The sequence below is a fragment of the Talpa occidentalis genome, unplaced genomic scaffold, assembly GCF_014898055.3.
Source record: "Talpa occidentalis isolate TD23 unplaced genomic scaffold, MPIMG_talOcc4v2.1 talOcc4.11, whole genome shotgun sequence".
Lineage (NCBI taxonomy): Eukaryota > Metazoa > Chordata > Mammalia > Eulipotyphla > Talpidae > Talpa > Talpa occidentalis.
The window spans coordinates 62,746,571-62,762,708 of record NW_023601104.1 but is presented as its reverse complement, the minus strand read 5'-3'; the positions used below and the strand labels follow the sequence as shown (position 1 = coordinate 62,762,708).

The window sequence follows — 16,138 nt, the reverse complement described above, 5'->3', positions numbered from 1 at the left end:
GACACAGGTTAAATAGAATGAGTTGTTAGGATTAGAGAATTTATACAGAAGTAGAAGTTTTAAAACAGAAATTCTTTAAGTTGAAGAAATATGATCAATTAGTCTGATTTACATGTTGAAAAGATGATTTGGAAGAAGAAGGTCAAGTAGGAAGATCACTGAACTAAGAGTGAGGCTTGTTTTGTATTCTGTTCCTGACTTCTTAATTCAGTAAGTTTATTGTTTGAGTAAATTCTTTAGTGTTTCATACTCGTATCTTTTCTTCAACTCTCATTGCTTCAACAGATATTTATTGATTCATTACAATTAGCTATTCTAAGTTACTATGAATATAGTGATAAAATATGCAAGGTCCCTTTCTCAAGAAGCTGTCAGTTTAGTGAGAGAAGTAGGGATAAACAAGTACATATATATTATCTATAAATAATTATAAATTGTGATAAGCACTATGAAGGAATCAAATAGTGTGAAATGAAAGAGGAAAATGCTGTAGACCTATTTACTTAGGATGGGTAGTGAAGACTTCTCTGAGACAATGATGTTTAAACTCAGGCCAGCTGTCTGAGAAGCGGCAGAAGGAACAGCTTTCAGCCAAGAGAAGTGTAAGTGCAAAGGCTCTGAGGTGTGCTTGGTAGATGCGTGGAATGGTAGAACAAAATGAGGTTGGAGAAATAGGCAAGTTCTAGGTCATGCGAGTCTTATAGGTCATGGAAACAAGCCTGTGGTTTAAATGTTGGCTCAGATTTGCTGAGAGATCTGTAAGGGATTATTTAGACAGACTAGGATGTTAGCAAATTCAAGCTATATATTGAGGTGGTTGTGGTTGAAAAATAGCACCTTATCTTACAACTGTTCCTGATTATGTTCTAAGATGCAGACTAATAATATAGAGAGTGATTTTAATTCAGTGCTAAAATGCTTAATTTCTTACTACTAAATAATTTGTTCAAAAGAATTAAATTTCTTTCTTGACTAGGATGTTTAACTTACTCAACAAATATGTATTAATATGTATTGAAAACTAAGTACATGTCAGATATTTAATCACATTTCTATTTATTCTAGTGCTCTTCTTTTTAATGAAATGAAATACATCGCCACCGTGGACGATCTTCAGAAAATAGAAAATGCTCTGAAAGGAAAAGCAAACATTGCATTTTCATATGTAAAAGCCATTGGAACACCAGGTACTTATTAACTTTTATTTTTTATAATCTTTGCTGTGCCTCCTTACTTGGGTATGTTGAAAGACTTAAAATGATATATTTTGAGCACAATCTTCATACTTTAAAATAAATTTAAAACCTTTAATATTATGTTTCCTTTCTTTGAAAAGGCGGCATAATAGAGTGACTAAACAAGAACTTGGAGTAGGCTGCCTGTACTAGACTTCTTGCCTGTTACAGTTATTTTCTGTAAGTTACTTAAAGTGTGATCTTGTACAACATTCAGTTTCCTAGTTACCAGAATAGTGAAAATAATTTGCCTACCTCTTAGTGTTATTGTGAGGACCAAAGGAACTAAAATAATTAAAAAGGTTTTCGGTACTTAGTAAGTGAAATTACAACTGGAGACTGAATATAGAGACTCATTTGAGAAATTTTATTGTTAAGGGAAAGAGAAAAATGGAGCAGTAACTGGAAGAGTATGTGAGGTCAGCTATAAAAATTTTTAAAAGCATATTTGTATGCTGGTGACAAAGACCTGTAGACAGGGGAAAATGCATCATGTACGAAAAAGGAGGGAGAATAACTGGAGCAGTTACCCTGTTTTGAATAGACAAGAAGGAATGAAATCTAGTCAGCAAAAGGAGGGGTAGTTCTTGGCTGGGAGCACAGAAAATTCATCTTTAGTAATAGGAAAGAGAATATCAGTATTGATTTAGGTATGTAGATAAATACAGTCCTGGGTGCTTATGGAAGTTATTTTGGTTTTGTTTTTTTAATTGGTTCTGTTTTCTCAATGAAATAGAAATAAAGTCATCAGATAGTTTGAAGAGAGAAGAGATGAAATTGTTGTTTAGCAGGCCTGCCAATAAAGAACGGTTGCTAGGCAGCAGTAATTGTTGATGTTAGTCATCTAAGGTGAGACCATTAGCATGGTGATGCTGGAAGGGTTTTTGTTTTGTTTGTCCTACAGCCATGTTTGCTTTTGTGGGTGTAAGTGCAGAATAGCATAGCACTTGATTTAGCCTGGATTGTGTTTTAGCCAAACAAGCAGGAGAGTGATTACAAAGATTGATCATGGAATTTAAGTTGTGTTAAGTAAGAGGGGAAGAGAGAATCTGAGGGGCATGAAGGACAGTGAAAAGTGGTAGGATTTTAAGTCCTCGAAGGTTAAAATTACATACCAAATAGAGTGACCTGGGGATTGATGGATGTATATGTGATGGTGAGTCTGGGGGGTGGTTTGGTGATTAGTAATTATGAGACCTGTAGTGGAGACCATAGCAGTGAATGGTTGTGGGGTTGAAGAGAGATCCCTGGAATCGCTGAAAAAAACCAAGTCCTGATAGGCTAAGTTTATGAAAAGACCATCTATGAGGATAATTAACTCAAAAAAGATTAAGACAGAAGTAGTACTGGAGAGAATGATAGATTTTTCATGGAATGAAAGAGAATACCCTGGCTGGGTGGTGGATGACTCCAATGAGGCCAGGTGATTATGAAGATGATATGTGATTCAGGTGGTAAAAGATTAAGGGTGCGGGGGAGGGGGGGAGATGATAACTGCCTGGAAATATCAGTGAGGTGAAAAGGGAGAATAAATTATGGAAAAGGGGAAAATTTTCCAAGAAACACTTAAAGAAAATTTCCTAGAACTGAAGCATTTGAGCTCCACATTGAAAGAGATCACTGAGTCCCAAGATAGTGAGTGTGTATAGTATAGCACATCAAAGCATCTCTTTTTGAAAGCTCAGAATATCTGGTAAAATACCATTCTAAAATTTTTCAGAAAGCAAAAAAGAGATCTCAGTTAAAGGATCAGAATCAGAATGGCATTGGACTTAATCGATTGTAGCCCTGGAAAGTGAAGAAAATGGAACAGTGCTTTCAAATTTCTCAGGGGAAATGACTTGACCTTAGAATTCTATATCCGGAAAACTGCAGTTAGTCATGAGGTAGAATAAAGACACTTCCAGAAATACACAGTCACAAAAAAATGTGTATTCTATATATGTTAGAGGTAGGGACAAAATCAGTTAAGAAGTGGGTAATAGATTAAAGATCTAATACAAGAGGGAATAAGGATTCCCTAGGTTGATGAAGTGAATTCCCAGAATTACAGTTGTTTAGCAGATTAAGTAGTGATAATCCATATTGGAGCAAATCTGAAGGAATTGCAGAAATGTCACGGGAGGGTGAGAGAATTCACCAGAGTCAGAGCGGAGAGCAGAGCAGGTAGAGACTGACGAAATACACTGCTGAGGGGAGCAGCGGGCGGCAGGAGAGGTCTGCGTGCCATGTGGGACCCTCACCTGGTGGCCGGGAATCGAACCGGTGCTGCAGAGGCTGCAGGCAGCTTCGCAGCCCAGCGCTCAACCGCTGCGCCACCGGGGAGGCCCATTACTTGTTTCTTTATAGATAAAAGTAAGTGATTAAAAAGTAACTAAGTCAGAAATAACTCACAGGCATATACATTTGTAAACTATAACATATGAAAGTTGTATGATGAACTCATTCTCTTTCCTACTGCTAGGAAGAAAATATCATAGATTTGTCATTGTTTTAGTCTCAAGTACAATGCATTTTCTCCTCCCTCTTAATTTTTTTTTTTCTTTTACCTTGACTAGAATAGCGTTTTCATTAACTTATTTAACTGCCTGCATTTTCCCAAATGGAATCCCTACAAAGGATTTTTTTTTAAAGAAAATAGGACATAAAGGGTGTAAAAGAGTATTCAGAATAAAAGTATGTAGAGTCACACAAACTAACTCCTTTCTCCAACTCCCTCTTCTCTTTTTCAGAGCACAGAGCAGTCATGGAAGCTGCTTTTGTATATGGGACCACATACCAATTTGTCTTAACTACAGAAATCACCCTTTTGGAAAGTATTGGGTATGTATAAGAGCATATGTCAAAAAGTGTAAGTTTACTTATTTAACATTTCCATCATACTCTCACATCATGGAATTAGCAGAGGAATTGCAAACAGATGTGAATGTATAAATGAAACCTGAAATCCCCTTCATTACATCATATGCTTACTATAGTCTGAAAAATGAATTGCATTACACAGAAGTGATGTTAGAATAAAGTGAAGAAGAATGATGTGTGTGATAAGCCACAGATGTGAACCCATGAGGAGCCAAGTATACTTTAGGAATAGATCTCTGCTAGTGATCAGGTAGTTGAGAAAATAATAGTTTTTATAACTATGTTCTGTAAGTTACTTTGTCATAATAATCTTAGTATATTTAAGTACAGGTTTTGAACACAATGTGCTAAATGTTAACTTTTGGTGCCTCACAATTTTAGGTAAAAGCTTTCTTTTGACTGTTTTTGGCTGGGACACCCAGGGTTAAAGTTTTTCATTTCCTTTGGTACTTATGGAGACAAGGAATAATCAATGCAGTTTAAAGACTAAGTTTGGCTTCAAAATACTCTTCAGTAAAATTAATCCAAAGTAAGACAAAATGGTGGTTGTATGACCTTTCTTATACCATGCAAGTTTTTTTCTCTCAAATTGTATTAAATTTTCAGTTGTTTACATAGCCGTATAATCTTGGGGGTATATCTTCACATCTCCATATGTACACATGCTTCACTCACCCTCCACCAAAACTCCTATGTTCATGTCATGTCCTATTCCTTTCCTTGCCCTCTTCCCTCCACTCCCCATTGCTCTGGTAACCAGTATATAATTTTTTAATAAAATATTTTTTATTAAACAAATAATAACAGTCCCATTCACAATAATACCATTACAGAAATTATGGAATTAAAGAGACCCTGAATAACCAAAGCTATCCTGAAAAAAAAAAAAAAGAAAAATGGAGGTATTACACTTTCACACTTTATACTATAAAGCCATAATAATTAAAACAGCATGGTACTGGAACAATAATAGACACACAGACCAATGAAATCGATTGAGAACCCAGAAATAAATCCACAAATATATAGCTAGTGTATTTTTCACAGAGACTAGAAATTACTTTTGCTGTGCTTTGCCAGTTTGTTTTCTTTGCTTATTTTTTTATTCCCAAAGAAGTGAAACCCTCCAATCTTTGTCTTTGATTCTCTGACTTATTTCACTTAGCATAATCACCTCAAGATCCATCCATTTTGTTCCAGAAGGTACTAATTAATTCGGTGTGGTATATCTAGCAGTCACTTTTTAAGAGGCCAGTCAAAGGGCTAATTAAAAAAAAAAAATGCACAGAGCATTATTCACAATAGCCAAGATTTGGAAACAATCTCTATGCTCATCAACTGATAATTGGATGAAGTGTTTTAAAGAGTTGAGTGGAATTCCATTGTGTATATATTCCATTTGCGGGCATCAACTACAGAGATGTATTTGGGGATGGCAAGGGAAGCAAAAACAAAAAATAAACAAATGAGTCTACCTCAAAATTTTTTTTTTAAATTGAGGTAACATTGGTCTATAACATTATCGGTTTCAGGTATACAGACTAATATGTCAACATTTGTATATACTACATTATGCTACTCACCAAAAGTCTGTTTTCTATTACTGTACAATTGATCTCTTCCTTCTACCCAATTTACCACCTCATTTCCCCTTCCCTTCTGGTAAACACAGTTTTGTTTTTGTTGTCTAATTGTTTTGTTTGTTCATTTGCTTTGTTTCTATCCCACATGTGAGAGAAATGGTACAGTGTGATGTTTGTCTTTTCTGTCTGACTTATTTCATTTTGCATAATGTACTCTATGTCCATCCTTGCTCTTGCAAATAGCAGGATTTCTTTTTTAAAAATTATAACTAGTATTTCACTGTGTATGTATACCACACTTCATCCAATTATCAGTTGATGACCAAAGAGGTTGTTTCCAACTCTTGGTATTGTGAATAATGCTCTGTGCATTTTTTGTTTTTTAATTAGCTCTTTGACTGGCCTCTTAAAAAGTGACTGTTAGATATACCACACAGAATTAATTAAATCCCAGACATTTCACAACTCTATAAATTTAGAAGTTGGTTCATAAAACACTGATAAAGGGAAATGGGGTGGGGGAGAGTTAGTCAATGGAGAATTAAGTTCCTGCAAAGAGAAGTTACATTTCTATTGCTCAGTGTGACATTGACCAACATTCCTTTTTCCATTGGTAACTTCTCATTGAAGTGCCCTTTGGCTGGTTCCCTCAGTAATGAGTTAACTTAAATTTTGATGCATGTTTGCTGTTTGTATAAGAGTTATATTTTGGAAAATTTGAGAATTATACTTATGGTGCCGTAAGTCATCACTGTGTAGTCTCCAGATACAAAAAGCAATTGTTGAAGCAGCTACTTTGCTACTCCAAGAATAGACTTTTAATATCCCATCCCGGAATGGGGAAGCCCTATTATTCTTTATCTTGTGGTGGCTCTATGCTAGCCCCCACAGTTTCCCTGAGGGTTTGTTGGTTGTGATTTCTCTTAGATTGTCATTTTCTATATTTTTCAGATAATGAATAATTGCAAAGAATGGTGGTATACTTAAAACACAAAGAAATGCTTATTTATTGGCATAGTGTAGATTCTGTTGTTTCCCTTACAATCCCATTCAACAAGATATTCTGTATTCTAGAAGTATTTTTGCTTTTCCCTATTTTTAAAATGAGAATTTAAAATTATAGTTGCCCCATTTTTCATGTACTTTCAAGTATGTGATATATTGGAGGTGTCTGAATGGTCATTTATTCATGGATAACAAGATGTTGAAGAGACAGCCGTATCTGGAGCTGATGTGACAGAGAGAGACTATAATCTCAGAATACTGTTGTCCTTTGACATTACTTCCAGAGGAAGTAGTTGCAATGACTTTGGGTCAGTCATTTCCTAATGTGGGGTGGTGGTGAATGCATTTTTTCTTTCATTTGTTCATTCTTTCACTCAACAAATATTTATGAAATGCCTTCTTTGTGCTAGACACTATTTCTTTTCTTTTTTTCTTTTTTTTTTTTTTTTTTTTTTTTTTTTAAATATTAAATTTTATTTTTATATTCCCCCATACAATTGCAAACGACCCATTCTGACCCCAATCCTTCCCCTCCCGCCCCCCACCCCCAAAAAGTGTCTCTGGTTCATAGTTTTTTGTTGATTTTGATTTTCACTTTCTTATATTCATTTTCCTGGTCCCTTATTTAAGTTTTCTAGATTCCTGCTATGAGTGAGACCATCCGGTATTTTTCTTTTTCTTTTTGGCTTATTTCGCTGAGCATGATCCCTTCCAGCGCCATCCATGTTGCTGCAAATTGCATGTGTTTATCTTTTTTGAATGCTGAGTAATATTCCATGGTATATATGTACCACATCTTCTTGATCCAGTCATCTATTTTTGGGCATTTGGGTTGTTTCCAAAGCTTAGCTATTGTAAACAGTGCTGCTATAAACATAGGAGTGCAGGTGCTCTTTGGAATTGATGTTTCTGTGTCCTTTGGGTAAATACCTAGGAGTGGAATTGCTGGATCATATGGAAGCTCTATGTTTAGTAGGTCCAGAAATCTCCACACAGCTCTCCATAGTGGTTGGACCAGTTTGCACTCCACCAACAGTGCACAAGAGTTCCTTTTTCTCCACATCCTCGCCAACATTTGTTGTTGCTAGTTTTTTTAATATGTGCCATTCTCACTGGTGTGAGATGGTATCTCATGGTAGTTTTGATTTGCATTTCCCTGATTACAAGTGATGTTGAACATTTTTTCATATGTCTGTTGGCCATTTGCATTTCCTCTTCAGAGAAGTTTCTTTTTAGCTCTTCTGCCCATTTTTTGACTGGATTATATTCTTTGTTGTTGCTGAGTCTCATCAGCTCTTTGCAGATTTTTGTGATCAGTCCTTTATCATTAGTGTTGGGTGCAAAATGTTCTCCCAGTTGGTGGGGTTTCTCTTTGTTTTTGTTATTGTCTCTTTTGCTGTGCAGAAGCTCTTTAATTTGATGTAGTCCCAGCTGTTTATCTTTGTCTTCACTATCACTGCTTTGGGTGATGTGTCTGTAAAGATGTCTTTGATGTGCAAATCCCGTAGTGTTTCGCCTATATTTCCTTCTATGTATTTTATGGTTTCAGGTCTTATGTCTAGTTCTTTAATCCATTTTGAGTTGATTTTTGTGTATGTGTGAGGTAGTGGTCAAGCTTCATTCTTTTGCATGTAGCGACCCAGTTTCCCAGCACCATTTATTGAACAAACTTTCTTTGCTCCAATGCATAGTCTTTGCTCCTTTGTCAAAGATTAGTTGACCATAAATCTGTGGGTTTATTTCTGGATTTTCTATTCGATTCCATTGGTCTGTATGTCTGTTCTTGTTCCAATACCATGCAGTTTTGATGATTATGGCTTTGTAGTATAGTTTGAAGTCTGGGAGTGTGATGCCTCCATTTCCGTCTTTTTTTTTCAGTAGAGCTTTGGCTATTCGGGGTTTTGGTGATTCCATATGAATTTCATCAATAATTGTTCTATTTCTTTGAAGAATGCCATTGAGATTTTGATTGGAATAGCATTGAATCTGTATATTGCTTTTGGAAGGATGGCCATTTTAATAATGTTTATTCTTCCAATCCATGAGCAGGGGATGTCTTTCCATTCTTTGTGTCTTCTTCTATTTCTTTTAACAGTGTTTTATAGTTTCTTTGTATAGGTCCTTTACCTCTTTTGTTAGATTTATTCCCAAATATTGATTTTTTTTGTTTCGATAATAAAAGGGGTGGTTTTTTTGATTTCTTCTTCTTCAGATTTATTGTTTGTGTATAGGAAGGCTACTGACTTTTGCGTGTTGATTTTGTATCCTGCCACTTTACTGAATTGATTGATGAGTTGAATTAGTTTTTCTGTGGAGATTTTGGGGTTCTCTATGTATATTATCATATCATCTGCAAATAGTGATAGTTTGACTTCTTCTTTTCCTATTTGGATTCCTTGGATGTCTTTCTCTTGTCTTATTGCTCTGGCTAGGACTTCCAGTATTATATTGAAAAGCAGTGGTGAGAGTGGACATCCTTGTCTTGTTCCAGATCTTAATGGAATTGCTTTCAGCTTTTCACCATTGAGAATGATACTGGCTGTTGGCTTGTCATAGATGGCCTTTATGATGTTGAGGTATGTTCCTTGTATCCCAAGAATTTCAAGGGCTTTTATCATGAATGGGTGTTGCACTTTGTCGAAAGCTTTCTCAGCATCTATTGATATTATCATATGGTTTTTATATTTCTTTTGTTGATGTGTTGGATAACGTTGATTGATTTTCGGATGTTAAACCATCCTTGTGCCCCTGGAATGAATCCAACTTGGTCGTGGTGAATTATCTTATGGATACATTGTTGGATTCTGATAGCTAAAATTTTATTGAGGATTTTTGCATCAGTGTTCATTAGGGAGATTGGCCTATAGTTTTCCTTTTTTGTGTTGTCCTTATTCGGTTTGGTATTAGTGTAATATTGGCTTCATAGAACGTGTTTGGTATTGTCCTTCCTTCTCAATTTTTTGGAAGAGTTTGTGAAGGATAGGCACTAATTCGTCTCTGAATGTTTGTAGAATTCATTTGTAAATCCATCAGGTCCTGGGCTTTTGTTTTGGGGAGTTTTTAATTACCATTTCAATTTCGCTGCTTGTAATTGGTCTGTTTAGGTGTTCTATTTCTTCTTTATCTAGCTTTGGGTGATTGTAGAGTTGTAGGAATTTGTCCATCTCCTCTAGATTGTTGAACTTGTTTCCATATAACTGTTCATAGTAGTTACTGATTATTCTTTTGATTTCTGCTGTGTCCGTTGTGATTTCTCCTCTTCATTTATGATTCTGTGTATTTGTGCTTTCCCTTTTTTCCTTTGTGAGCCTGGCTAGGGGTTTGTCTATTTTATTTATTTTTCAAAGAAACCAGCTCTTGGTTTCATTGATCTTTGGATTGTTTTTTTAGTTTCAATTTCATTTATTTCTGCTTTGGTTTTATTATTTCTTTTCTTCTACTGGTTCTGGGTTTTTTTGTTGTTCTTTTTCTAGATCTTTGAGCTTCGAGATTAGGTTGTTTCTTTGAGTTCTTTCTTGTTTTTTGATGTGAGCTTTCTATTGCTATTATTTTCCTCTTATTACTGCTTTTGCTGCATCCCATACATTTAGGATATTGGTGTCCTCCTTGTCATTCAATTCAAAGAATTTTTTAATTTCTTCTTTGATCTCCTCGTTAGTCCAGTGGTCTTCCAGTAGTGTGGCTTTTAATCTCCATGAGGTAGGATAGTTCCTTGCCTTCTTTTTATGATTTATTTCTAGTTTGATGCCTTCGTGGTCAGAAAAGATGGTTGGTATGATTTCAATCTTGGTGTATCTGTTGATGTTTGTCTTGTGCCCCAGTATGTGATCGATCCTGGAGAATGATCCATGTGCGCTTGAGAAAAATGTGTACTCCGTTTTTTTTGGGTTTAGTGTTCTATAGATGTCTGTTAAGCCCAAATGCTCTAGGTCCTTATTTAGAGCTTTAGTTTCTTTACTTATTTTTGTCTTGTTGATCTATCCATTGTTGATAGTGGTGTGTTGAAGTCTCCCACTACATATGTGTTTTCTTTGATGTCTTTTCAGAGAGACAACAGTTGTCTGATATATTTGGTGCTCTTTCGTTTGGTGAGTATATGTTAATGAGTGTTATTTCTTCTTGAAGTATTGTCCCCTTAATCATAATGTAGGACCATTGGGGTCTCTTTATTTTTTGAGTTTGAAGTCTGTTTTATCTGATATAAGTATAGCTGTTCCTGCTTTCTTTTTTGGCCCATTTGCTTGCAGGATTGTTTTCCATCCTTTGACTTTGAGCCTATTTTTATCTTTTGTAGCTAAATGTTCCTGGAGACAGCAAAAGGTTGGGTTTTGTTTCTTAATCCAGGCTGCAACTCTGTGTCTTTTTATTGAAGAGTTTAGTCCATTTACATTTAGAGTTAATATTGATATGTTAGCATCTGTATTTGCCATTATGTTTGTCTTTCCTTTGATTTTATTTATTTATTCTTTTAATAACTTTTTTTTTTTTTTTTTTGGTCTTCTTTCGTTGTTATTCGTCCTCTGAGGTTCTGGCTTTAGGATTCCTTGTAGTATTTTGAAGAGTGGGTTTAGTCGCAATGAAATCCGGAGTTTCTCTTGTCTGGGAAGGTCCATATTCTTTCTTCATGAGGAAAGAGAGCTTTGCGGATAGAGTATTCTTGGTTGGCATCTGTTTTCTTGGAGTCTGTTGACTATGTCCCTCCACTCTCTTCTTGCCCGTAGTGTTTCTTCAGAGAAGTCTGATGTCAGCCTGATTGGTTCCTTTTGAATGTTATCTGTTTCTTCCTCTTGTCAGCTCATTATTTTTCCTCTGTCCTGGATTCTTGGGAGCTTTACTATTATGTGTCTTGCTTGTTTTCCTTTCGTCGTGGAAGTTTGGTGTTCTTCTTGCTTCTTGTATATCAATTTTCAGCTCCTTCTTCTCATTTGGGAAGTTCTCTTCAATTATATCCATGAATATTTTCTCTGTTCCTACATCTCTCTCCTCTCCTTCTGGAATTCCATAACTCTTATATTTCCTTTCCTCATGGAGTCAGATAGTTCCCGAAGTCTTTCTTCATTCTTTTTCCTTCGTACTTCTCTTCCTTTTCTGTTTGGTTCTTTTTATTTCTGTGTCTTCAAGATTACTTATTCGTTCTTCCATTTCATCTATTCTGCTTTCATTGCTTTTCCCAGAGTTCTTAGTTCCTCCATTAATTCTTTGATCTCCTGCATTTCTCTTACTTCCCTCTTTAGGGACTCAATTTCTCTTCTGATCTATCACTTTTTTAATCATGGCAATTTTAAATTCTCTTTCTGGAAGGCTCAGAGTTCTTCCAAGTTGCTGTCGTTGCAATCTGGGATGTTTTCTTTTTGTGGTGTGCTTCTTTCCTGAGGAGTTTAGGGCGTGTGGTTCTTCTACTCCCTACTGTCTTTTTCTAATTGTCGTATGCGTTGGAACTGTGTTGCTCGGACTGACTGACATCTTGGGTGACTTCTCCGCTCCCCTCTGGCTCTTCAGGACCATCTTCTGTCTTCTGGAGCTTTCTGCTGGATTTAGCAGTTTTTTACTGAGAAATGTCCCTGTTCTCAAATGCGAAGCGGGATGCAGTCCCTGCGCCTCCGGTTTCAGGCACACTTCTCCTGCGCACCCGGTCTGCCCCGGACGTGGGTGCCTGCTCCCTCTGTGGCCAGACTGCTGGTCGGAAGGGGCCTGCGTGGAATAACTTCCCGGCTGGCCACTGGGTCCTCCAGAAACCTGCCCTTTTCAAGCAGTCTTAAGAAATGTCCTTTTTATAGGGTGTTAGTGACTTTTTTTTTCCTGGTCGCTAGGTGGCGCCAGAGATCTCTCCTTGTCCTTGGGGGCTGTTTTTCGCTCCCCCCACCCCGTGGGACAGGAACAGAGAGAATGGTAGGGTACACCTCAACAGCTTTGGGTGCTGTGTCTGCCTTGTGCCCCACCGTCGTGGAGAAACCACGCCCCGAATTTTCGTGCCCCGGTTCTCAGTTCAAAGCCCTCAGTTCCAGGACGGGCTGTAGCCCAGTTCAGTGCGCGGGAATGGCGCCTTTTGCACCGCTCCCGTGCCTGGGCGCCTGGTTCCTGCTCACTCAGGGAGGGACCTTCACCTCAGTGAGGACCTCCGCGCGTCTCCCCGCAACCTAGGTCGTCTCCCCGCAAGCCTAGGTCGCAGCGGGACGCTGGCAGCCGAGATCCAGGTCTGCACTTGCTTTTCAAGCGCACGAGCGCGCCGCGTTTCCGCGCAAGCTTACCGGCAGCCCGGGCTGGTGTGCGCGTCTCCCGGGGTCTTTGTTCTTCTCTAATGGCGCCCGAGCTCACCGCGCGCGGATCCTGCAGGGTTCTCCACAGCTCCCGTTCACGGGGTGTGGTGCTGCAATAGTTCTTTCCACTCCAGTCCCGCTTGCTGCGTCGTTTTTCGTTGTCGTTTGGTTTGTTGTTTCCTCCTCTCTGCGGTTGGAGATGCTGCCTCTGTGGCGGGGGAGGGGAGGGTTCTGCGCTTCCCTCCTTCTAGTCCCTTTTATGGCCACTTCTTCTTCGGGCAGCTCCTGGGCGTCACCCGTTTATCTTCCGTGTCCCAGTTCTCACTGGACCTGCCGCTTTTCCTCCCTATTAACTTTTTAATGGGAGATCTTACTCGCAGCGTCTCCTCACCGCCATGTTGCTCCGCCCCCCCTAAATCTGACCTCTTTTTTCTTTTTTATTATTTTATTTTTTTATAGAGGCATGTTTTTTATTTATTATTTATTTGTTTGTTTGTTTGTTTATACATGCACTGGGTACAGTCAGAAAGCGCGGGAGGTGAGAGAATTCACCAGAGCCAGAGCAGGGAGCAGAACAGGCAGAAGGACCGAAGTACACTGCTGAGGGAAGCAGTGGGCGGCAGGAGAGGTCTGCGCACCATGTGGGACCCTTGCCTGGCGGCCGGGGATGGAACCGGTGCTGCAGAGGCTGCGGGCAGCCTCACAACCCAGCACTCAACCGCTGTGCCACCGGGGAGGCCCTGGGCTATACCTTTAACTAGTATACTAATTGTTACATCATGTTGGACCTGAGTATGTTTAAAATTATGTGTTGGTAAGAGGGGTATATATATATATTATATATATATATATATATATAATAGGTAGTAAAAGAGCATGCTATAGAGATGCTAGTACTTTTGCTACCTGCCCATATTCCCTTCTTAAAGAATCTATGTATAGGTCAAGAAGGGTAGCTTCACCCCCGTATCTGTCACAATCAGTTAAATCAAGGGGGTCAGTTGACTGAGGGTCAACCAATATTTTGGCTTACTTGCGCAAATGAAGTCACTTTTCTCAGGAACCTAGAGATGGCTGAGAAATTGGATTATACAGCCATGGCTCTCTAGCTCATAGCAATGTGTTGCCCATATAGAAGTAAAACAGAGAGAGTTGTCTGTAGGGAGAGTTGGGAGCTGAAAAGTGTTAATGACAAAATGAAGTCTCTGAATTCTTGTTCTGATCTCCATATTTCCCCTCTGATCCAGTTACTTGAATGTTCCTTGTTTTCTGTGAATATACTCTTTTAAACTTCTAGGAAGTTCTTACCTACCCCTTTTTGGTTTCTGCTACCTACAACTAGTTAAATATTTTTGCTACATTATTTTATTATTTCAAAGGCTATGATGTGTGTTCCAAATTCAGCTAAGTTCTCTTGCTTTCATACTTCACTTTCAGCAATATGTGACTGTATAGGGTTCCCTCAAAAAGCTTTGTGCTTTGTACTTTGACTATACTGTGCCTTTTGTGTGAAATACTCATTTGTCCTGTCTTCTTGGGAAAGTAATTTTCATCCTTATGCTTTTGATCTTTGTAGTGATTTCCTTTCCCTTTTCTTCCTTCTCTTTCTCAACTTGAGTCAAAACGAAAAATTTGTTTCTAAAGCACTTTGTATATTATAACATTTATAAACTACATTTTGATTATTATTTTACTGAATATATCTCCTTTAGTCTAAGCCCCTTAGGGATTTGAATTGTCTTATTCTGCTTAATCTTCTGCATTTAGAACTGGATCTACCATGTAGTAGGCATTAAGTAAATCTTTTAGTGAGATTTTCTTTAATCATTGAGTTTATTAGAAATTACTTTGTAGTTAAATTTATAATCAGAGAAGCTTGGATCTCAGTTTAAGCATGTATCAAGAATTAAAATAACATTTTAAAAATAAAAATTTGCGGTATTTTGCCAAACCCTACTAATGCCATATGGAGATGTTTAAAATGCTATTTTAATTTTGGCAAACCTTACTTACCCACTATAAGTTTATCTTTGAATTCTCATATTGAAGGGAATGCCAAGACTCAAATTATAAACCATATTTGCTGAATTTTGTAATATTTCAGATACAAACTCACAAACTCCCACAAAGTGTCACATGGTTTCTATCTTAAGGCATGTTTTGGCTGAAGTTTATTCAAAACAGATTTGGGTTTAAATTAAACCTAGAAAATTTGTTTTACAAAGCTTTATTTAGCATAGCTCTGGAAATGTGACTATATTTGAAGAAAATCTCATTGTCCTCAAAGTGACAGCCTTTTATTAAAAAAAAATATACATATCTGCCTATAGCCTAATTTAGAAGCTACCATATGAAAGAGTTCAGGGGGAAAATTGCTTATACAGCTCATGTAGCTTGTTAAAAATATTAAGGTTAACTTTTCTTTAATATTATATATCCTCTTTCCTGCCATTTTATTTTATTGTACTCATTAAGACTTTTACTAAAACAGTAACCCAAAAGTATGAGGCTTAAGGCAAAGAAATTTGTTGTTATGTCTTTCTACATGGTAGAAGGATCACAATTGAATTTCAAGTGGGTCTGTCCCTAATTTTTAATTTGCAGCACTGAGAATATAGAATATGCACATCTCTACTTTTTTCATTGTAAACGAGTCTTGGACTTGACCCAGCAATGTAGAAGAACATTAATGGAACAGTCACTGACTACACTGAACATTCATCGATTTATTAAGATAATGGAAGCACCTTTTCTGGTATGTGTCTTATTTTAATATATTAGATAACATACATAAAATTTATTGTTTTCATAGATATGCCTTTTACTTATGTGAGCTTTATTTTTCCCCTTTCCTTGGACATGTTTCTTTCACTTAATTCCTCAGTAGAAGAATAGAAGATAAGGATATTCAGAAAATGATATTTTAATGCCTTAGGGTATTGTTGCATTGAAATTATAGATAGTATTTTGTAAGTGGAGGTATTATGTGATAGATATAATGGTTGTGACCAACCTGTGATCACAAAGACTAAATCATGGTTAAGGAAAGATCACTTTTGTGAGTGTCTTGATCACATTTTAAAAGTTGGTAAATATTGGAACTATAGCTCTCCTTGTGCCCCATTTTCCTTAGCATTAGACTGCAAGTATTTCATAAAGACTCAGTCAATTATGGTGATCAGCAGAATTCTGTCTC

General features: G+C 37.3%; 1 protein-coding gene across 3 annotated transcripts in view; it reads left to right on the top strand.

The window, feature by feature from the left end:
• Positions 1-16,138, top strand: part of TXNDC16 (thioredoxin domain containing 16) — an 81,772-nt gene that overhangs the window by 21,457 nt on the left and 44,177 nt on the right. For all 3 annotated transcript variants that reach the window (XM_037503344.2, XM_037503342.2, XM_037503345.2), the window contains 3 exons: positions 1,066-1,187; positions 3,968-4,058; positions 15,547-15,697. In XM_037503344.2, coding sequence (XP_037359241.1) covers positions 1,066-1,187; positions 3,968-4,058; positions 15,547-15,697 — 364 coding nt within the window. The remainder of the gene's footprint in view (positions 1-1,065; positions 1,188-3,967; positions 4,059-15,546; positions 15,698-16,138) is intronic.